Source organism: Musa acuminata, chromosome BXJ1-6, assembly GCF_036884655.1.
Source record: "Musa acuminata AAA Group cultivar baxijiao chromosome BXJ1-6, Cavendish_Baxijiao_AAA, whole genome shotgun sequence".
NCBI lineage: Eukaryota > Viridiplantae > Streptophyta > Magnoliopsida > Zingiberales > Musaceae > Musa > Musa acuminata.
Window position 1 is genome coordinate 34,206,809 of NC_088332.1, and position 24,719 is coordinate 34,231,527.

General features: G+C 37.8%; 3 protein-coding genes across 4 annotated transcripts; all 3 read right to left on the bottom strand.

Annotated features, from left to right (window-relative positions):
* Positions 1-184: 184 nt before the first annotated feature.
* On the bottom strand, positions 185-5,646 carry LOC135676715 (protein phosphatase 1 regulatory inhibitor subunit PPP1R7 homolog). The gene is made up of 6 exons (XM_065188188.1): positions 5,211-5,646; positions 2,408-2,638; positions 2,076-2,222; positions 1,859-2,001; positions 1,663-1,777; positions 185-544 (listed from the first exon to the last, which is right to left on the bottom strand). The coding sequence occupies exons 1-6, from the start codon at positions 5,538-5,540 to the stop codon at positions 464-466; spliced, it is 1,047 nt and encodes a 348-aa protein (XP_065044260.1). The 5' UTR covers positions 5,541-5,646; the 3' UTR covers positions 185-463.
* Positions 5,647-6,400: 754 nt separating this feature from the next.
* Positions 6,401-15,469, bottom strand: LOC103988715 (proton pump-interactor 1). 2 transcript variants are annotated; one of them, XR_010514393.1, is made up of 9 exons: positions 15,293-15,469; positions 11,032-11,386; positions 10,617-10,811; positions 10,359-10,538; positions 10,030-10,224; positions 7,953-8,051; positions 7,338-7,880; positions 6,847-7,246; positions 6,401-6,599 (listed from the first exon to the last, which is right to left on the bottom strand). XR_010514393.1 is itself a non-coding variant. In XM_009407330.3 (8 exons), the coding sequence occupies exons 2-8, from the start codon at positions 11,380-11,382 to the stop codon at positions 6,929-6,931; spliced, it is 1,881 nt and encodes a 626-aa protein (XP_009405605.2). In that variant the 5' UTR covers positions 11,383-11,386; positions 15,293-15,469; the 3' UTR covers positions 6,695-6,928. The 2 variants fall into 2 exon arrangements, 1 of the variants encoding a protein (XP_009405605.2); XM_009407330.3 differs by lacking the exon at positions 6,401-6,599 and having other exon boundaries at positions 6,695-7,246.
* A 7,582-nt stretch (positions 15,470-23,051) lies between these two features.
* Positions 23,052-23,704, bottom strand: LOC103988713 (protein GRIM REAPER-like). Its single transcript, XM_009407329.3, has one exon. It carries the CDS (start codon positions 23,688-23,690, stop codon positions 23,223-23,225), a length of 468 nt encoding a protein of 155 aa, XP_009405604.2. The 5' UTR covers positions 23,691-23,704; the 3' UTR covers positions 23,052-23,222.
* Between the last annotated feature and the right edge of the window lie 1,015 nt (positions 23,705-24,719).

The window sequence follows — 24,719 nt, forward strand, 5'->3', positions numbered from 1 at the left end:
CATTTCGGATTTATGAATCCAATAACCGGCTCAAACCTGATCCAACGATGACAGATAGTGGGGCCCGGATCACCGTTCAAGCCTTACGATTGAATATATATATATATATATATATATATATACACACACACTTTTTTTTTTTTGTCTATTTCAAACCATGACTAAAAGAATGAGAATGAGAGACTTCATAGAATAACTCAACCCAATACTTATATTAAACAGCAGAAACATTTTGAGAAGCAGATCACAAACTTGCATGCCAGAAATGTACCTTAAGGAATGTATGGACTCCGAATTCCACCTGTGTTAATGTAAGGTAACACTACAGAAGGGAAGATTGAAGTCTGCAATTGATGATCAAAGGAATGCAAAGATACAGGAATAATTTAGGAAAATTAAGTAAATTGTACCAGCACACGATAAACTGACTCATATTCAGCAACATGCAAGACAATCCGATCCCTCACATAAAAATGTCTGAATCAAGCTGCTGAAGATTCGGAAATATCTGCCTCAGTGTGGTAGAATATTCTGATGAGGTAGCCTGCAAAATAATTTTCCCCAAAGAGAAACAAATGAGTAGCTGCTTCAAGATTCATCTATCAGTTCCACTAGTCCTTTTTTACAATTGCACAAGTTAAAATATCTTAATCATCTAAACTTGACATCAATATGGACCCTATTTTGTTCATGAAATTGACTCTGCAAACTAAGATGAGAATTTTACTACATCAAAAACCTGCTTCATCATGGCATCACCACCCATGACAGTATTCAGGGATGGGATCCATTCCCCTAAATGCCAAGGACCAGGATCATATTTTGTTCATGAAATTGACTCTACAAACTAGGATGAGAATTTTACTACATCGAAAACCTGCTGCATCATGGCATCGCCACCCATGACAGTATTCAGGGGTGTGATCCATTCCCCTAAATGGCAAGGACCGGGATTAGTTGTTACTTGTTACTACATTAAATGATTTTAGAAGGCCAAAAATAATCCAAGGTCCACATCATAAGAGGCTTCACATGCACAAATAAGACATGCCTACAAACATAATGGAGCAAAGAAAAGATGCAAAAACAAAAAGGAAACAAAGTTCCACAGAACCATGATAAGCACCTGGAGGTCATTAAAACTCTTGTAATATGGCTAATATAACAAAAGTAACATGCTTGACAAGGCTTCTTTTGCAACATAGTCTGCCATTCACAAGGCAGTATATCGAGCATTATTATTACAAAACTGAGTTTGATGAACCATAGTCTGCCATTCATATAGCATTGTTGCAGTTATCATTCTTCTGGATTGATACTAGATATATTTATCCTCCTTTCTCAATAAATTTAGTTTAGACCACTGTGAATATGTTTTAGACTTGAACCAAGCCTGACATCATAACAGGCCAGGACTAAATTCCATTATATCCTAAACCATTAAGCATTTGATGTCTGTGGGCTATGTCAAGCAAGGAAGAAGAATTAACATGAACATGAAACCCGCTATTTTAAACACCTATAACCTGGAATAGACAGCATAGTTAAGAAAGGAAGCTCAATAACATGAGGAAATAAGCTTTTTGCAAAATAGTATGAAACACAAAATAAAATGATGTCAATGAAGGAAGAACTAAACAACTGAAACTGCAGAGAACATACACATGGATTGCGTTCAAGATAAATGGTTGTAAGCTTTTCCCTTGAACCCGATACAGCTAGATCTATTCCCTTCAGAGAAGGTATTTGGTTGTCGTTAAGCCATAGGTCTTCTAATCTGCAAGGCAAAGTAAGGAATGCATGAAGCAAATATAAGACCACTGAACTATATAAATGATAAAAAAAAAGTCCTCCATGCCTCGTCAACTTTTCGATATCACTAATAGCAGTAAGTTTATTGGATGAGATGTCCAATACACGAAGGTTCTGTAAGGTGGATAGTCCTTCCATCTTCTGAATACCATTATGACTCAGATACAATTCCTCTAGCGCGATGCATTCCTGGAAAAACATTAAGAAGAATCACTTTCTATATAAAATAAATATAACAGTAACACAAACCAATGCTTTTTTACCTGAAAACCCATCATGGATGTCAACCGGTTGCTCTGCAAACTTATTTTTCTGATGCATTTCAACCCACACAAGGTGACCATCCGAATACGATTTCGCCCAAGCCACAGCTCCTGTAAATTTGTCAATGTTTCCAAGTTCTCCATTACCTTCAAAACAAACATAAGCATAGTCAAAACTTGAATTACATCATCAGATTAATGTAGAAATATCAAAGATCACTATGAATTTTTTCTATTTTTAAGTTTAACCAGTTTAAAAGTTCAGTTTTCGAGACTGGTTTTTCCAATCTTTTGAAACCTTGTTGTAGAAGCTACTGAGATATAATACTCACCCTTAATCTATTTGAACCAAGTTCAAGGATCTGCAATGAATGCAAGTGTTCAAGTTCCTCCATCTTGTTGACTTCATTCTTTGAAACATAAAGCTCTTTGAGCGTGTTTGCTACATTGGACAAGCCATTTAAGGAAGATATCTCATTAAATGAGACATCAAAGACAAGAAGGTTCTTGAAAATGCTAACATCAGGTATTTTCCTGAGCTTGTTATCCCGAAGCACTAGCTCCTGCACAGTAAAGATATCATCCGATAAAATAAAGATGATTTAAATTTATTTGCATAAAACCCAAAACATTCGCTATTCCCTTCTCAAAAACAACAAAAAGAAAAAAAAATTTCAGTTCATCTTAGTAAAACGAGCTACAAGAATTCAACATGAATAGTGATCAGGGATGTATTACAATTCAGTTGTTCCCTCATGCCTTTTCAATGTAGTCTAATCAGAGAGGAGAGAGAGAAAGAATACTCAAAATTGAAAAGTGAACAGGTGTTACTTTTGTTGGAACACCAAGTCTTTCAGATTGAGAATACATCTTCAGTTTATTCGCTTGAAGAGAGTGCAAAACTTTATTCTCTACATCTGAATGAAGGGCTTTCGACTTCACTTTGAAGAAAATATGACAGAGCTCAACAAAACATCATCTATATCATCTAATAAAGAACTCAAAATGGGGAACATTCACAAGCAAATGGTTTCAGAACAAAAGTATTATTTTTTTAATTAGACAACCTACCGAACGATCGTAAAATATGAAGCCTATATTTTGAAGGATGAAAAGTGATGATGTTCTATGAATATATTGAATATATTAGATATACCAAAGCCAATATGAGGTGTATGGCAAAAAGTTTCTCTTTTATGGAATTGACTACAGAGAGCATATGTCTACTCTTTTCCAAACCAAGAAAAGCTAAACAAGCATAACCTTCTTCCTTACTTGCAATTGTAACTCACAATTATATATATATATATATATATATATACACTTTTAAACAGCAGAAACAAGCTAGCAGGAATACAAGCAAAGACGCTACTCCACAGCATGAAGCAGCTGTCTGTTTGCATCCATTTAGCAAAAGTCAATTGCATATCATACAATAAGACAAGGTAGGCAATACCGAATGATTCCGTCTGGTACGGGCGGTACATACTGGTCCGATGGCATACCGGTACGCGGACCGCCCGCTACCGGACGGAACAAAAAATAATAATAAAATAATATATATTTATTTATATTTATATATAAATATTTTAGAAAAAGGTGCCTTTTTCGATGACATCGCCGAGGCGCCTATTTCGGATTATATATATATATATATATATATATATATATATATATATACCGAGCGGTTTACCGCTCGGTATACCACTCTATCACGGACTTAGCTGATTTTGCCTAAGTCGTGCGGCATCCTTGCGTGTCCGTTTACAAAGGTCAGCCTCCCCGAAGTCTCCCATGGTCCCTTAGGACCCACAAAAGAGAGAACGGGTTAAAGAAAACGCCTCATTCGGGATCCACAAGAAAACATTTCCGAAAACACTTCATAGACAATGCAAATTACAAACAGACATTACAAGCTCTGAACAGTTGCACAACAAAAGGTCAAAATGATCCATTACAGATCGAAAATCTCTCACAAGTGTTCACATGACACAACCTTTATTTACAAGCCTAAAGCGGCCACCAAACCCAACTAAAATGGGACTATTAAGCCTTCGGTTGTCCCTCTACATGCTGTGCAAATCATGAACATACCAAAAGATACGGACATACATAAGCATTACATCAAACATCCTGTTTCGAAGTTTATCCGTGATAGTTCGATATACCGTTTCGTACCGTACCGAACGAACGTCGAAACACCGGTACGGTACGGTATTGCGAACCTTGCAATAAGAGTCCCATCTATTACTTGAGATATTAACGTGTGGTACTAAAAGAAAGTACTAACTCACCAACATGCTCTAACAAAAAAATGTGCAATATATGAGACCACATACATTTGGTAATTGCTTATATGCTTAGCTTCCTCTTATTTCTTTAACTTCTCTCTCCAAACAAGAGTAGAAAAGGAAAAATAAACAAAAGCAGGAAAAAAGAAAGAATTCCCAGTTGTCAATTTCACAAGGTGTTCAGGTTTTTCTTTCTTATAACAGTTGAACATCCCCTCTCTCCAAACAAAAGCAACCATTGATTAACTATGAGCAGTCTTACTACGCTCGCAATATAAGGGGTGATCCCAGTGCATCAGAGTTCCATTTATGCAGGATCTAGGAAAGGTCAATATGCACAATCTTGTCCCAATGGAGTAGAGAAATTGTTTCCACAACTCCAACCTTTGTCACCCAAGTTTCAAAGGGGCGACCTTACCATCGTACCAAATCTCATCCTTACTCGTGATATAAGTCTCTTGTCCATTTCAATTGTGACAAATGCAAAGTAAGCTAGATTATGTCACAAAGTCACCCCAAGTTTGCACCTTTATTCACCACAAATTAGTCAATTTTGGCGGAGGATGTTGAGAATGGGTACACCAGACAACCTATGTTTATTGCAATCCTGGTTTGATACAGGTCAACGCAGCAAACTGATGCCAGAACGCAGAGCTACAATGTAAATTCTATGATATGGCTCTACAAGCCGATGTTAGAGTGAGATCAACACATAACATTTGTGCAAGAATCAAAATGAAGATAGCAACGTATTCCAAAAATTAAACAAAGAAATTCTAAGGTTGTTTCTTATTTAAAAGGCTGTGCGAAGTGAAATGGATGATCAGAAACGGGGAAGCATTACATGCAAGCCGGCGATGACATTCCACCGGGAGATGGGCTCGACGCCATCATCGTCGAAAAGGTTCTGCCGCAGCGAGAGCTTCCGCAGCTGCGAGAGGAGGCCGACCCGGGGGTCCAATCGGGAGAGCCTGTTGGTGGTGAGATCCAGCTCGACGAGGTCGTCCGGGATATCGACCTCGCTCAAGTCGTGGAGCTGAAAGCTCGTGAGGTCGAGGCAGCGCCCTTGCAGCTCCGCTTCCTCGGCCACTTGTTCCTCTCCCGCCGACGCCCGCCCTCCTCCCACTCCGATCCCCAGTGGTTCATCGGCGTCTCGACGAAGGCTCTCCTCCATCGGAGAGGTCGCCCAAAGAAGGCAATGAAAACCCTAAAGACTAGTCGGGAGAGAAGGAGAAAACTATCAACGCGCTGTGATGTCTTCTCAAGAATTTGTAAAAGGAAAGAAAACCTTTTCTTTAAAATGTTTGGAATATTTTTAGGTTAATATTATTTTCATATTATGTAAAAAGTCATAATGATGACTAATTTATTATAAAGGCAACCTTCTTATTACTCAAAGGTGTTAAATAATTAATAATGATTATTTTAATTGTATGAGATGTGTGACTGAACCGAAATAAGTTGGCGTGGGAAGACCATTGGGCTCTATAAGATATCATGCAAAATAAGTCCAAGTTAGAATCTAAAATTAACAAAATTATTAGATAATCAAATTTATAGAGAACTTATTGAATATCAGATTTTGATGATGAAACTAATTAATAATGTTTATGATTTGATCTGAGTTTTGAGTGACGTAAAAAATTTCGATGAAGAAAAAAATATTATTAGAGTTAAAGCCTTCTTAGTAGAACTCAAATTACTGGAGTTGATATACTGAGCAGCAGCAATCACACAAGATTATGGAGTCACTCAAAATTGTCACGTGTTGTAATTAACGTCGTTGATTTTCGAACATTAATTATTCAGACGAGGAGGAGTCAATCAAACTGTGTTCATATGTTATGCTAACCACATGAATCATCTAACTAATAAGGCATTTAAAAACATGTCAGAATATATATATATATATATATATATATATATATATATATATATATATTAGATCTAATAAATATATACATCACGACATAACTTATTTTTGTGAGATGATAAAGACAAAGTTAGACAGATAAAAAAAAGTACATTTTCATATTCTAAATATAATTAAATTAATTATCAAAGCACGATATACTCTTATCTTTTAGTAGCCAATACATATTTTTCGCAGAAATGTAGTAGTCTCTTGAGAAAGTAGTAATAGTAGGACAGAAAGTTAGAAAGATGGATCGGAATCCGATTCAGAACTCATTACTTCCCACTTGGTTTCAGGGTCGGTCACGTCAGTCTAGACCTGCCAGGAAAAGAAACATGAGTTTTAGCAAAATTTATTGAAAATGGTGGAACTGATAATTTTCATCAGCAGGAGGAAATCGAGTGAAAACGAGGTGACAGCATCATGCAACTTTATTTTATTCAAAACAAACTTGAGTTTTTAGCAAACAAGGAAAACAGATGCCAGTTCTGGTGAGATGAAGAAAATAAAAGCACAGTGGATTGGGATGCATGTAGATGAATGAAGATATGTCACATGAGCTTACAACATAAAGTTCTCACTAAAAGGGTGTTTCTTCATCCTGGTTCTCCCAACTTCAAAACTGGTCCACATCCTCACTAAATGATTCATGCTTGCTTCCTGGCGACAATGAAGTAGTAACCCAGGGACACCAGCAGCAAGGCAGCCACCGCTGCTGCAGGTGCAGCCCATATCCAATATGATTGTTGTTTTTTCCTCCTCAGAATGACCTTTGGAACCTGATCTCGACCCCTTGGTCGGTTTCTGTACCTGACAGTTTCTTTCTGTTCCTTGGTTTTCTCCGCAACTGGTGCATCAACAGTAGCTTCTTCTGGCTCTGAAACCTTTGCTTCTGCGTCAGCCTCATCCGTGCTATCAGCCGGTGCCGATGCCCCAGCCTTCTTCTTCGCTCTCTTCTCTTTTTCCTATGTGAATTCGGAAAATGTCACTCAAGTGATGCCAGAGATAGAATGAAGTATAAAGAAGAAAAAAGAAACATGGAAGACTGATACTTGCCTTCAGTTTCTTTTCAGCTTCCTTTTGGGCTCTTACGACTGCCTTTGCTGCTGCTTTTTCAGCTTGCTTCTTTTTCCTCTCCAAGGCCAACTTAGCTTTTGCAATCTCCTCTTCTCTCTTGATCTCCTTGAGTTTTGCAACATCATTCTCGGTCGGTTTTGGAAGCTCCTTCTGAGATTTCTCAGGGGTGTAACTATCCCCAGTGCCCACAGGATCTCCCACCTTTCCTCTGGATTCTACCTCAGGTGATTTCTTAATGTTGGTGTCTTGTACCTTTTTGTTAGAAATAACATCCTGCTGTGGAGGTACAAGTTTATCTTCCTTCGCTTCTTTAGCACTCGATGCTTGTTTGGCATTCACTTTTGCCGGCAAGTTCTCAACATCTCTGGTCGCCGGTGCCTCAGAGATAATGGGCTTCTCATCAGGGTTCCTCATCCGTCCATCCCTACTCAGTTGCCTACTGTCAAGTGATGACAATATTCTCTTCTCATAATCTTCTCTGAAGGCTTTATTACTACTCCACTCGGACATAAATTGCTCTACCTAAGATTGGAAAGGAAGTACAATGACATCTGAACAGTTCAGATGACAAATAAAATGACATTTGACACAAACCTCACTATGCATTAGGTCTTCCAGTGATGTTATATCCTTCTTTGCAGCAAGATCCTTTGCACGATTTAACAAGGAACGATTTTGGAAATAACAAGCATTCTGAAATATCAAAGAGATATAGACATGAAACAGCATTAGGCTGACAAGGAAAAATGCAAACATAATATACCATCAGCCAATTTTTACAACATAGCATGAAACAAGTCATCAACCTCGTTTGCATCGCAGCTCAGAAATTTAGAAACATGTGTCATGCCAATATATGTTGAACCCCACGGCAAAGAACAAGTGACTAGCGCCAATCTCATAAAAGAGCACCACCAACGATAACAACAAAAAGTTACAATGCCCCACTACTTGGATTATCTTTTTCATCATAGAGCTCTATGTACGACAATATCTCTATATTTATTTAAAAGCATTCAATCTCTTTTCATTGATTCTAACAAAATCTTCTTACGTCTCACTCACCCTCTCCTAACATCAACAATCTTAATCGACTCACCCTCTCTAGTCATATTCAAACATCTAGAGATCTCTTTTAAACTTCTTCATAGCATCCTAGATGATTCTACCTCACTTTATCGTCTATTATGTTAAAAAACTGGTTGGACCAGTTCAAACTGCCTTGTATTAACCGGGGTGATTAAGAACTACAACCCAAACCTAGCGATTATGCTCAGTCCAATTAAAATTCGATAGGAACAACTGCTTTTATATATTTTTACTTTTCCTATATATATATATATCTCCTGATTCTCCATGCACTCTCTTTTTCTTGAATCTCTCCGTCTCATGCCACCACCTACCTTGCCATCTTTGATACTTCTCCTCCACGACCGCCTCTCCATCCTACTCTCCTCATTCTCGTCCTCCTCTCCTCTTCTATCCCTATTTCTCTTTGGTTCATGCCAGTGTACAATGTTTGGTGTGCTGGTATGTATCGGATCTGCACTGGTCCAACCAGGACCTGTGGCTTGCACCAAAACCTTTATCCTTGGTCCCAACTAATTGGGGTCAGCTACATATAATCATTCAGGAACAAAAATATTTTTTTTATATCTGTCATAGTTACTTCATGTATCCAATAATGTAATCTTAACTATACTAACTTCTTATACAAATTATTAATTTATCATCCAAAGATCAAATTCATATAGCAAAACTGGCCCAACAACTATCTTATAGACAGTAATTTAAATGGAACCCAATGATCGCACAAAACCTCCAAAACCCCTCTCCACATAGCTACTTAGTTTGCTCTATAGATCACATCTTCATTAATCCCTTGAAACCTAAAATTCTTAATTTTAAGAACTTAGTATCCATCCATCTTCACTACATTTTTTTTTTGTCTTGCTATTACTAAGATTAGATATCATATATTTAGTTTTGCCATTAATTAAAACCTTTAGTTCATAAGAGTCGAACTTGATAAATCAATAACTATGTGAATAAACAAATAAAGCTAGATAAGCTAGTATTGTTAGTGCAAGCCAACTAGCTCGTAATCAAATGTTAATAATTAAATAATATCAGCTGCAACAGTATGGGCTTAGTTATGCCGTTGAGAATGTAGAATCATACTAATCCTACATAAAAGGGTTGAACAAGGCATATGATCACCAAAATAATAAGAACAAGGAGTGATTAAAGCCAATGCACCAAGCATGATTGTGAAAAACAACTTATTCATCTGATCTTTTTTAATTCAAAAAATTCTTTTGTATGGAATGCTTTTGCACCCAATATCAGCTTAAAAAATTTATCGTTGATGAGAATTACTTTGTTATATTACTTCACCAAAAGAGTGTTTGAAATTTTTACACCACATGTCGATACTTGTGGGAGTGATACATATCCATTTGACAAAATTGAACAAAACTCCCCAATGTATCTTAAATATCCCAAAGACGAGGGATCTCACCATGCCCATGTTGGCTGCCATGATGGAAATATGTCATTTACACCACAATCCATAGGCATGGTATTGTGTCAAGATGATTCTAGACTTCAATTAGTTTTAGAACTGAAGCAGGAGTAATATAAAGTTGAAAATTAGATGTAGAAACCATACCACTTCATCACGAGATTTTCTCAACTCAATAAGAGTTTCATATGCCTTATTCCTTTTCTTATTGATGACATCCAACTCTTCTTGTAAGGAACTGATTTCATCGTCTATGGCCTTCAGTTCTTCCTCAAGGTCTTTTATTTTCATTCGAACTGCCTGTTTCTCCTTTTTTATTCCGCCAATGTCATCATTTATTAGCTGCAAGCATGAAACCCAAAATTGATAATATCCCATATGTTTCTTAAAAGGAAACACATTCCAACAGGGATTGAACAACATCTTTGAAGTTCTATTAATTGACTACAAAGTATGATAGAATAGTTGCCACTTACTTTGACCTGGCCTTGAATAGCATCTCTATGACCATAAGAATCTTGAATCTTAGCCTTCTCAGTAGCATTAGCAATAACTTTTTCTCTTGTTCCTTCTAGTAGTTTAATCTCTTTAATCAACTGTTTTTCTTCAACCAAGGTGAGAGTCTCATGCTGCATACGGTAGTGCAAGCTATAGATCTGTCTCATGAAAATAAGAACAAGAGTCATATACACAAAACAGGAAAACGAACCAATAACAGATCAGCTATATCTTACAAGATCATTAAGCTCTTCCTCTGAAGAACACAAACCCACGCCTTTTTCCCTCACAGCAATATTTGCACTGCGCAGCTTTCCTAGAGCATCTTGAAGAGGTTCCATCGACTTTCTCTTTTCATCCATAATCATACGGTACTGTTTGTCCTCAGCAGTCAGAGGCTTTAGTTGTGAAATCACATTTGATCTTTCAGACTACAACAAAAACATTAAACACAGGTGAGATTTGTATGATTTCAAAGCCTCAACTCTGGTTTTTATTTCACTTCTCTCACTATCATATATTAGAAATTGCTAGTCCATGACTATAAAGATTGGCATACCATATGCAAATGATTTCTAAGTACAGCTATGCATGAAGCTCAAAAAGAGAAAAAGCAAACACCAACTGCAAAATTAATTTATTATGGCATACCCGTTTTGCCTTCAATGCTTCAGTTATCTGAAGCCTGGATTGGGTACTCTTTGTGATCTCCTTGTCAGCATGGTCAATTTTTGCCTTAAGTTTAGGGTCTTCAATGGTCCTGTACCTGATAAAATAAAAAGTGTGAATTTTTTTTGCAGCAGGCCACTCATCCACAGCATCCTTTGGAAGATTTGCATCGGTCAGGTGATCCCCTTCTTTGACATCTCCATTTGCACCATTTGAATTATCTACCAAACCAAAACTCACTGGTTCCTCAGGCCCCTGTCCCTGTTTAGTGTCCCCTTCAGTTCCTTTGACGTTGTCTTGAGTAGTATCATGCTCTAGGGTCTCCACAACCATGATTCTGCCAAAAAATATTATGTAGGTCTCAGAATCTATAATAAATGAATATCAGCAAGCAGAACATGATTCAAAAGAAAAATCTGCCTTACATGCTTCCCTCAGCACCCATATGTTTGCTAAAATCAAATAGATACTCAAAAGTTGTAACAAGCATGCCCAATGTGATAAAAACTGTCTTTTATGCTAAGAAGTACAAATGAATCAAGATAATATTACCATTTAAAATAGAAATGACTAGATTCTTTTAACAAACCAGAAGTTACTTAACATGGGAAAGTATAATTTTGTATAAAGATCTAGTTCTCTTGGTAAATTTAGTGAAATCTTTGCAATATATTTCCGTTCTTAGCTGATTAAAACATGGTTTTGTACTCAAAAGCTTTCAGACAAAAGCACAAAGCAGCCTTTTTACTGCATGGAAATGTCAAAACAATTTAGACCTTAATGGCTTAATGATGGTCAAAAGATGTGAAAATTTAATATGAGCAGCACTACCAAACAACAGTGTATAATCTACTATAAGATCAGCATGTGAGAGAGACAGAGGAAAAGAAAGAGGAACAAACATCCAAAAATAAGTAAAACAACTAAAAAACTGTTATCTTAAATATAAGATGTCAATTTATCATTGACGTCCAAGTATGATTTGGCATACTTGGATTGTCAAAACAGGAATACAGTTTAATCCTTCGATTAGAATTAAAACAAGTAAAAATATGAAATAATAAAAACAGAAATTAGATATTAGAACTTGAAGGCATGACAAACGTTATCCTATGCGTATTCCCTCAACCATCGTGCTGTGCTCATCAGGGATTCACCCAAGATATAACCAGGTTTGATATTGAGTTTCTGATTACTTCCGACTGTCCTTCTGATTTTCTGCTATTGGTGTGTGGACCATTCGAACGATTCTCCACAAACATGCACACAAGATGATCAAACCCAATTATATCTTGGGCAATTCCCCGACGAGCACCAGCACGAGGGCCAACGAAACAAACTTAGGACAACATTTGTCACACCTCCAAGTTTTAATTTCTAACTTATATTTATATTACTTCACATTTTTACCTGTTTTAGTTCTAATCGGAGGATTAAACTGTATTCCTATTCTGACACTCCTCTCCAATAGAGACCAGCCCTTAAACTTCTACAGAGACCAAGTCAGTGAAACAACAGAGCAGCAACAAAAATACAGGGCATGACCATCATCACATGCCTGATGCGGATGGCAACATCTAAAAGAATACAAAATCATAAACTGGGGTTTATCACTACATTCAGTAGAACAACAAATTTATCTTCCTATGGTACTGTAGAACATTAGGATTGATATTATTAGCTAGCTGTAACAAAAAAAAAATCAATGTCCACAAAAATGGATGTTGGGAAGATCCATGTCAACACATTATAAGAGAGGAATTCTTAGAAAGAAAGATCTTAAATAATACAGTTTATGACACAAGTATCATCCATCCATGGTTCAAGAATGTGTTGGGACATATCAAGCAGAAAGCAGAAAATGTGCCCCTGCATGATCACAGTTCGATCAATGTAATCTTATTATTCAGTCATGTGGAAAGGCCGACCAACAAGCATCCAAGTTGTGGACTACATGCATTTACAGCTCATGCACATGGTCTTCAAAATTTCTCAGCTAACCAAACAAGCATCAAGAACTACATACTAAATCTACTCGACGTACGAAAGATTCTTAAGGAATGAACATTAGAACAGATAACAAAAAGCAATAAGAGAAACAAAATGGTTTATTGTGATTCCTTTATGCCACCATCATGTCTAAAGAGAATATTCACTTAATTGATAATGCATGCAGTGTAACTCTGGCAAATCAAATCGTGTCATCTCATTTACAATCTTTTATTTACAGACCATACCCCCTCATTATCTTCACAATCAATCAAACACTTAGTCCACACAGTGCACATTTGAAATGTGCATTGAGGGACCAATGCATATTTCAAATGTAAATTGATGTTTGTTAATTTTTTTCAAATCGCATCTCGCTTGGATGTTACATTGGAAATGCTCAAACACTAATCCTACCTTAGGATAGCATTAGCATTTTAGCATTTGCAGGATGCTAAAGTAATTTTTCAAATTCCGAATGTACCCTATGACTATCTAAATTACAAGATTACCAAAATAGTTTAGTGAAAAATCAATATTATTTATATTTTCTATAAGGTAAAATTTTATTCATTTATTTTTAAATGAATGAATAAAATTCATTTATTCATTTTATTTCTTTACTTATTAATTTAAATAAAAAATATATATTTACTTTAGAATAAATATTAAAAATATTAAAAGGGTATATTTGCCATAAAATATTCAATTGACTTTTGAAATACAATTTTACCAAACAACATTTACGTCAATCCACATTTAAAATATAATTTTCATCTATTGTTTACCAAACACTTCAAGCATTCCATAATTTTACATTCACGCAAACTCCTTTCTCCAACTGTACGTTGGAAATGCAAATGTGTTCCCAAATGCAGCTTCAGTCCCCACAATGCTTCTTTCAACAAGAACCAAATCGCAAGATATTAAAATGCTTTGTTGGAACATGATCCTATTATGCCACTTGATCCGGTCTAAAAAGAATATCAACTAATCAACAGTGTGATCACTGTTACTTCAGAAAATCACAACTGGTTTCTGTCCTTTACACAGTCATTACGAATGAAGACACTACCTCCCTCATTCTCTTCAAAATCAAGTGAACATTTAATCCCCACAACTCTCCTACGACAAGAACCTAACCACAAAATTAAAAAGAAAATCATCAAGAGATGGACAAATTTGCTTTATCAGAATAAACACATGCACTCCAAAGAGAATACCCACCAAATTGATAGTGTCAGTGTGTCAATTGTTCCTCTGATAAATCACAGCCAAGTTCTCTCCGTTTTCCTCTTTTATTTAGAGATTCAAGATTCTTCACAATCAATCAAAGATCCCAACCCCATCAACACGAACAAAAATACAAATTAAAAATAATCAACAAGAGAGAAAGAAAAAAAGCTTCATTGGAACAAACACATGATTTTATAATCCACTTGATCCAGTCTAAGGAGAATATCCGCTAAATGGGCAGTGTGCCAGCTGTTCCTTGGCAAATCAAATCCAGGTTCTCTCCTTTCCACACTTCATTTACCAATCGAAGACCAAATCCCCCTAAGTCTCTTCGCAATCAATCCAAAATTTGATCCCCATATCGCTTTTTTGGACAAGAAGCAAACCACAAATTCTAAAAACAATATCATGATGAGACAAAAAGACACCTTACTGGAACAAACTTTTAAGAATATCCACCAAATCAACAGTGGGCCAACTGTTCCTTGGCAAATCACATCCAAGTTCTCTCCTTTGCACCTTTCATTCACCGATCCGTCCCACACTCTTCACAACCAATCGAATATTCGTCTTCTTTCAACAAGAATCAAACCACAAAAAAATCGTTAAAGAGAAAACAATGCTTTATTGGAATAACAGATGATCCAATTATGCCACACAATCCAGTCTAAGAAGAATATCGAATTAAATAGACACCACCCCCGCTACTCCATAAAGTCCCATCCGATTTCTCTCATTTTCCTCTTCCATTTGCCGAACGAAGACCGTACCTCCCTCATTCCCCTTCGAGATCGACCCAAAATTCGATCCCAACAAATCTCCATTCAACAAAAACGAAGCCACAAAATTCCAGACCGACACAATGAACGATCAAGATCAAGAAACGATCGGATCACAGTAGGAGAATCACCAGAGCCTTAAAGGTCAACAACACCGCCCCGATCTACGAGCAGATCAGCGGAACAATTGATTATCCCAACGATACAACAGATCCAGACGATGGGATCGATATCCTTACCTCGGATCGGATCGAAGGCGGGCAGGCTCCCCTTCCTCAGCGATCGGGTCGCCTTGTTTTGGTAGAACAATATAGAGGGCCTAAGCAAGGAAATCTTACCAGCGGCCAATACAAGGGAGGGAGGAGGCGAGCTCGATTGAGAGAGAGAGAGACGGAGAGAGAGAGAGAGAGAGGGGGAGAGAGATAAATGTCTGGTGGATTGGACATATATTTACTGAAGATTTGGTAATTCCAATTTCGAGGAGCGGCGACGTGGACAGAAAAGCATTACTTCGTCTCGCGGTCTGCATTCATACCCAACTAATTGTGTGACGCACCGTGAAGCAATCATCTGGGACCGGTGAGGTCCACAGTTTGTATGTCAGAACTTAACGCGAGTAATTTCGAGGGTAGATCAGAGGCGTGTGAACACTCGGGAGCCCTCGGCTTTCCTTTGCTGTTAGGAAATGTGTTTTTCACACCCACAAAGGAAGACCTTTAATGAAACCCTAATGATCTTGGCCGTCAAATTTCATTGGATTTATCACCACCGTGATTTGGTACATTTCCTCTTCAGTTACTGCCACGCTGTGTGACGAGTGAGGTATTAGTTTGGGTCAGTGTCGTGGGATGACAAAAGCAACTTATTGGATACGTGGCATCCGATGGCTGCAGGTTTTGGCCAGATCACCATGGAGATAGGTCGCAAAGAGCAATACTTTTCTATTCGTTTTAGTTTTACTCCCATGTCTACCTGCACTGTGGTTGGATGAATGTGGGACCGACGAGCCCAATTTACGGACTGTCGGTGGGACTCAAGGCAGGTAAGCAATGGGGTGTCATAATAGTACGAAAGGTATATTATAACGGGACCTGGGAGGTATATTTAGCAGTTAAATTATGTGACTTCAAAAAATTAAAAAGCATAAGTATCCAAAACTTTCATTTTTTATAAGTGCGTTTTTATATTCTAGTATAAAACAAAATTTGATTGTTTGAATTAGGTGTTGATTTGGAGAACTACTTTTCTAACCGGTGTTATGGTAAATTTCTCTAAGTAATGTTAGAATCCCGTAAAATTATATCGGGGGCAGTTCAGATAATACCCCTTTGAAGCTTAAGTTAGTAGTCTAATTAGTAGGTGGAACTTGAATTATTCTGTATAGTACGATATATCTATGTACCCCCATTTTGCAATGGGTGTTAATAATTGTTACACCCATTTATTGTACGATTTGTGTAGGCGTAAAGTTTGAGCATAACTGTCATCATCTTATGTTGAATATGAGATTCCATAATTCTCCTTCATATGGCATTAATCAAGCACGACTAGTTGACTTTTTCTTAAAGGAAATCTATAAGACTCCAAGGTACCAATGAATAGTCGACCAAGTTGCTTCATCATGTTAGCCACATGAAGCCCACTAGTCAACTATGTGGAGTTGATGTATCGATCATGTAAAACCTATGTGTCTTCAATGTGGAACTGACATATCGATCATGTGGAGTTGGCTCGTCAACCATGCGGTTAGTCATGTTAGCCAAAGTGAAGTGGACATGCCAGTATGTGGTATTAACTTGTTAGCCATGTTGTTTTTGCCTTAATACATGCCCATCCAATTCTTAGTCTGAGGAGCATAGTGGAATCAACTCGAGTAGGAGTGCTCAGTTGATGTCTATCATCGACGTGGAGGGCTATAAGGTCTCCTAGGGCTCAGGAACTAAGTTGCCTGAGGCGTCGTTCAATGGTTATCATGGTGGTCGTTGATGGGTCAACAAGGTCAAATGCAACGGTGCATAATGGGCCAACAAGGCTGGGCACAATAGCACTCAATGGGCCAACGAGGTCAAGTGCAATGGTGTATAGTGGGCCGACGAGGTCGAGTGTGACGACATATAGTGGTTGGGTGTGACACCGCATAATGGACCGATGAGGCCAAACATGTGCTACGCATGCTCCCTTTCTTGGTGGGCAAGAGAATCTAGGTAGATCCATGTGTGATCTGATCATTAATCATGTATTATACCCAATCGTGATGGGTGACATGGCAAAATCTTTACTCGCCATGTGGACGTTATGTGGATTATGATGAATTCAACGATATCTCCTTGATGATCCAAATGACCCTTGGGCATATTCAGAAGCTAAAAAGGTAGTTGGACAATGAAAATGTCACCCTGGACCCCTATAAATAGCTTAAGGTGATGGTTGCTCCTCGCTTCTACTTGTAACTTAGACATCATCGGATAATAGCTTTGACTCGACTCTACTGACAACCAAAAGGTCAATGTCATCTCCAACCTTTTTCTCTAGCTCGTCAAACTTGGATAGGTCACTGATCTCATCACCACCCTAAGTGTCAATGGTGGAAGTTTGATTCTCAGAGGTGAATCCACTTTACGACACAGCCCCACCGTATATAGTGGAGCCCTTCAACTCGAACTCCGTAGCATCGGCCCCCAACTTGGAGATACTCTAATAAATTTATCATATATCGGTTGAGTTCAAGCTGGTGCCTATTCAACTAAGTGATTGACCTTATGTGTCATGTTATATATTTTCAACATACACAAATGTACTGGAGGCAAGGCTTCGCTTTTCTCTCTATCTATTTTTTATTGAAGTTTCAATTTTTGAAAGTTTTCATCCACCCAGATGGTGCTGAACTCATGGTGCTTTCTTACAATATTTGTTAGGGAATGCGAAAGGCTTCATAGCACCTCAACACTAACTCTTTTATTGGCTTGCTATAGCATGTACTTTAGTAGGTATATTTTCACTTCGCTTGATTAGGAATGTTAGGATAAGGAGGCTCCGACCTCCTGCAAGGGTTGGAAGAGGAGATTCCAATTTGTCTATTCGAGGAATAAGTGGTTGATCAACTTCGATTAGTCCATCCAAAAATTCTCCAATGTCGCCCTGCGATTATAATGGTAAAAAAAAGGATAGTTTCATTAATTTGCTCTAGCCCTAACTAAGTCCACCATCACTCTTCAAATGAGTGAGCAGTGACTCATTAACTTAGGGCTTAGCCCTATTCCTAGGGGTAAGAAGTTAGAATTTTGTTTGATAGTTTATTTGGGTTGTTTGAAACTTGGTCTCCTTTTTACAAATATAGACATCTAAGGCATCGTTCTAGAGATAAACAATCACTTCCAAGGTAGGCGAACAAAGATAGTCATTTCCTGACCCATGCTTGAAGAGAAGAAGAGGTCGGTAGGGAGTATTATTGACCAATCACCAAAGGGAGGGGGTTGTCGAGACCCAAGTTAGGCAAAAGCGCTCTCCGATGCCCCATCTGTCGTCGCACCCCCAAAGCCAACAAAGATATGCATAGGAGACTTAGTTGTCCAAGCTGGGTGCTGATTCAGATCCAACATAGTTCTTTTCTCAAGTCGATCTTCCTTCAAGAAGTGTTCAAATCTTGCAAAACTATATCGGTGGCACTCCAAACAAATTTCCTCTAAAATTTAAGTTAGTAGTATAGTCGGATAGGTTAAACTTGAATTGTTCTATACATTAGGATGTACTTATGTATCCCCTTTTCTAGTAGGTGTTTGGAACCATTACACCCACTCATTGCGCGGTTTGTGTAGTAATAGGAGTATGAAGTCAGACCATAACTGACATCAACTTGTGTTGAATCTAGAATTTCATAACTATCCTTCACGTGACGTTCACCAGGCACGACCTAGCTTTTCCTTAGAGGGAATATGTAAGATGTTGAGGTGGCGATGAATGGTCGACCAAGTTACTCTATCATTTGTGATGTGGAGCCCGTTGATTAACTACGTGGAGTTGACGTCACCATAAGGAAATGAAATGGCAGACTATATAGAGCCGATGTATCTTTCACATGGAACCGTGTATTGACTATATAGAGTTAGCTCATCAGTCATATCGGTCAAAGTGGAGTTGACGAGTCAGCATGTGGTGCTGACATGTTGACCATGTCATTTTTACCCTAACAAGATCAATATATAAAATATTATCATAGATGATGTCAGGCCCTCTTTAAGTGGGTTTGATACACCATGATCCCATAGAGATAAGGGAATTACAATATAATTTGAAAGGATTCTTCCTAATTGTCCATATAGTATCATTCGATGATCTCAATGACTATTCTAATAAAAACTAATTTAATCAAAACTTACAATTAAAATGAATGTGAACTTGTTTTAATAATATTTTTTAACATATGATAAAATCAAATTTAGTCATTAATTTAACTTGACGGAAATTTAACGATAAGAAATTTTTTTGAAAGTGTAAGACATTTATGTCTTATATCTCTTTATCTTACTTGATTCTAAGATGGAAGATACTTGTATTTTATATCTTGCTTCTTGTTTGTCAGACGAAACCTATGTAATGGTCAAGTTATAGGCTATTCTAATAAAAACCCTCTACAATATAAGACACTTATATTATATAAGATACCCTTATATACTATTCTAATAAAAACATTCTACGATGGAAGATACTTGTATTATACAAGATACTTATATTTTATATCTCATTGGGAGTTTGTTAGACGAAACCTCTATAATGGTCAAGTTAATACCCATCCATAAGCATATAAATCTCGTAGGTATTTGTTTAGTTAGTTTCAAACTAAAACATAATTGAGAATGTCACGTTGTTCCTATAAACATCAATTAAATGAGAATATTTTCTTTATATGACCTATTGACGTGACATCATAGTATGTCCAATAGGTATTGACTAGATTTTATGTGTCAAGTTCCAATTGATAAAAAATAATAGTCTCTTACTATGCTTAAGGGTTTGTCCATTTTATTTATAATGTCATTTTCAAGGCCTCCATCATTGCCCCCTGCATTAAAAAATTCGTTAAATTGTGCTTTAGTTACTTTTCTTATTTTAGATAGATGTATTTTGCACAAATAAGATGTTTTGGGATCTGTTAGGTGCCTTCCATATTTTTTTATTCTAAACAGATACATTATGTTCAAAGAAAGATGTCTTGAATGTGTTTGATGCATTAGAAACTTTAGGTGCTTTTTCTTGGGTGAACTCATAATGAGCGAATGAGACACTTTGGAATGTGTCATCACTTAAGATGCTTGTTTCTCCTAAATGGACACATCACACACAAGGGAGATGGTGTAATACATTAGGTTGGGTATTGTGGATTTTTTATTATTATCTTGGATGAATGTATCATATGCAAATGAGGTACCTTGGGACGCATCGAGAGTTTTTAGATATTTTTTTTATCCAAAACGGACTCATCATAAACAAATTGAATGCTTTAGGATATGTCTGATGCTTCATATACTTTTCGTCCTAGGCACATACATCATGTATAAATGAAACGTTTTAGGATGTGTTGAGCACTTCAAATGATTTTTTATTTTTAGAATGCATCACATGTAAATATGACATGTTGGTCACATCAGGTGCCATAAACGCAAAAATATATACATTATGTTGCATTTCGAGGTAAAAGCTTCTATTTTTACGGTAAAGACTTTTAATGTATAAAGAAGGGGATTCGGTTGATGTCAAGTTGAGGTAACCAACATCAGCTGATTTGGAGTAGTATTGCAAACTTCTTCGAGTGTTGACTGTTCATATTGATGCAACCTTCTTCGAGTGTTGATTGCTCCTGAAGTAGAGTCTAAATTCGTTCGGCGACTACCCAAAGAATGTGATCGAGGTGAGGGAAAGGTGAGAGCATCATGCTTGAGCATTTCCTCATAGAGTAGTCAGAAAAAAACCACATTAGAGGTTGTATATTAGACCATTTATGGCCTGAACATAGAAACATGTTACGTGGGATTAGCATTTCCATCTAAGGTCTTCAAATTGGGTAGAAGAAAATTGAAAGGAATAGGATCATCTTAAATTCGATGATTGAAATAACACCACTTGGTTTATCTCTTTCGCTTACTGGATTTTATGTCTCATAAAATATAATTGAACTATTTAGCAATTATTTGTGCAAGGTAGGACTACATTGTCTGTGGTGTGCACTTCAGATTGAGGTAAATGTGGTTGAGATTAAATCAGATTGATATGTTGAGGAAGCAATTGTGGTGTTTGAGAAGGTGGTTGTGATATTGGATCACTTGGTGGGATGACCAATCTAGAGGTTCATACGGAGCTTGGAATGAGCCCCACTTAAGGAACTTCTTATGGTTGATAAACAACTAGATTCTGTGTTGCTACCAAATTCATTGATTGTATGAGAAAATGGATGATGATCTACATCATCCCAATCAAGACTTAGACTTATTGGGTAAGGTGAATGAAGATGATGACTTGAACAGTTGGGAAAAGAAAACTATAGTCGCTCCAGACTTATCATTGATAGTGTGCATTTGGGATGCTCCTATGGAGGAAAAGGTAGAGGTCACTTGCCTATGGAAGAGAAGGTAGAGGTCTCTTGCCTAAGGTTAATTATTGCAATGAAAGTCGGGAGAGGGATCTTTTCGCTAACACATTAATGTCGGACTTCTTGTGTTTGGTTTTCCTATGATAAATGTCTCGATGGTCCACTTTCAATCACCAATATGATATGGATCGACTTAGTGATCTAACCCCTTTTTTAGGTATTACCATAGATATTTAGAACATGAACGATGGAAAAATTTTGAAGAAAGTGAAAAATAGTTATGTCCTATGTTCATTGTCCTACTTTGATTCGAGGATAGAAGATGCTCATATCTCATATCCTACTTCCTATAAAAGATTGTGTCAGAGGTTTATCTAGCAAAATCTTTCCGAAGGTTAAGTTAGTATTCGTTCGTAGGTATATAAATATCATCAATTTTTGTTTAATAAGTTTCGAATGAAAACTTCCCTAAGGTTGCTTTATATAGTGTTATTCTTATAACCACTGATTTAATAAAAAAAATTTCCTTTAGACATTCTACTAATGTGGCATGACAAAAGTTCTGCATCTTCTCTAGTAGTTGATATGACATGTTTATTGGTTATTGATTGGATTCTATATATCGGGTCTGATTCACTAGAAAAAAATGATCATATTAATTATATATGACAATTGAAATGTGGCAATAGATCGTAGTTTTAGTTTTAGTTTTTTTACCTTGATTAATTTAGCTTGTTTGCCTTGAATTTATCATAATTTTTTGTCTAAGTTTTCAGACTTTGTTATTGTTAATTAGCAAGGATCAGAATATTTGATCACAACATGATTCGCAACAATGATAATAACTACAACGGTAATAATAACAATAAATTGTAGTAATAATCCAAGTGCTTCCCGTCACCCCTCTTCTATTCATCAAGAACAAGAGATGAGTTCACACAAGACCACTAAGATTAGAGAACATGAGAGAATGAGTTGGATCATTGCATGATAAAACCATTTAATCTCACATTGGTTGTTCAATGCATTCTGAAAGAGACAAGCTTACCTATGTGCATTGTAATGCAGACGATCAATAAGAATCGAACAATTCTCGATTCCACCAAACCGATTCCAATTTGATCTAATAATTTTAATTGAAATAAATAAAAAACTAAAACACTTCACCAACATTTGAATCTCGATTAATAAGCCCGTCGGTTTCAGTTTCGATTATAATTTCTAGAAACTAAAATTGACGACTGGTTTCGATTCGATTCAGAATCACTGAAACGTTGACCTGTTTTAATTCCAGTCCGGCTCAATCCGATTTAAATCTACTCATATACTGCATTGGAGAGAGAGAGAGAGAGAGAGAGAGAGAGATGAGATGAGATGAGATGAGAAGAGAAGAGAGGAGAAGTAGAAGTAAAACAATGAACCGGGCGGGGCATAAGCCATGCCTTTGCCCTTATTGTTATTGTCGCTGTAAACGAAGAGATAACAAGTTTACAATGCGTGAATCTATTCATCCTTCCTCGGCTTGCATGATGCATCACACTCAAGACTGTAACTTACCAGCAGTTCTCGCGCTTGGGATGACCGTTTCAGGCGTACCCACAGCTGCCGTACTCGCACCGCAGCTCCGGCGAGCACACCGTTCCGCACTTGCCGCAGTTCCTGACGTCGTAGGCCACCGCCGTGCACTTGCCGCGGCAGCACAGCTGCCCGAACCCGCACTTGTGGCCGCAGTAGCCGCAGTGGTTCCGATCCGAGAGCACGTTGCGGCAGTGGTTCTTGCAGCACTGCAGCAGCTGGCTGCCATTCTTGGCTTTGATCCCCAGGCACACGTTGTTTTTGACGGGATCACATCTGTCCCCCTTCTTCGCTGCCGCCGCAGCCGCCAGGAACCGGCTTCCTGCACGCGGATTGAGCCCCATGAAGTGGGTCGTGACCACGCCGGCGTACTCGTCCTGCGTCGCCAATGCGACGTGGCAGTGCAGAGCGATCGAGCAGATCGCTATCGAGAGAACGGAGACGAGCAGTCTCCGAAACGGGAGGCTGGTGGTGCCCATTCCTCTCCCTTCTCTCTCTCTCTCTCTCTCTCTCTCTCTCTCTCGTTCTCTTCTTATTGGCCTCATTGGGATTCAGCGTGAATTCGAACATGTGGCGGCCATAAAATATCAATGGCTTCACGTCAACCACACCACAAGGTGGGAAGTCTTGCAATGAGTGTGTCATGATGCTGCATGGCATCTCCCATGTGACGGGGTGCGTTCACGTTGAACCCAATGATGGATCCTTTCAGGTCGTCTCAGAATTACTCTCGGATTCACAGGGAACGAAGGCCTCCTATTATTACACACCGTGAGTATATTTAACTGCATGCACATGAGCATGTGACTTACAAGGAATTATCTATTCTGGGATAAATTTTGCATAATAACACTTGTAAAGATAAAAAGATATTTCTTAGTTTTTATGAGATCTTATAATCTTTGTTTCTCGATCGATATAGAATTAATATGCTTATCAATACTCACCACATCCTAGATTTATAACATCTATCATGGTGTTCATCGGGCCATCGATAAATATGTTTAATCCGATATTTATTATGTGCTAGCGTCGATGATAAAGAGTATTATTAGGTCTCTTGTTACATGGCTTTCTGTAATATATTCTTCCTATCAGTAGCAGCAGTAGTACAGTTGCTGATATAGAACGAAATGTATGCTTTTGTATGGTCAACATTGACTCATCAGCTGTTCACTAGCAGCGAAGCTGCAATTGGTTGCTGACAGCTGATCGCAACACCTATGGCTTTTCTTGCAAATCTCCACGAGTTCCTTTTCTTTATGCTTGCTTCTTTTGTTTCCCGCTCGTTTTTGTTCTGAAAAGAATTCTTTGCGTGGTCATGTTTACTGTAGCTTCAGACGCCATTAACAAATGGTTACGCAGTCGTCGAGAGGCACGCTTCCCAGGAGAGTGGTGCCGACGCAATGAGCTAAGGATTCCTCGGTTTGCTCGCGCATTGATGGCCTCGTCATGCTGCAGTCTGGTGGGAGGTGCCAGCTGCATGCATGAAGATGCAGCCCTCGAGA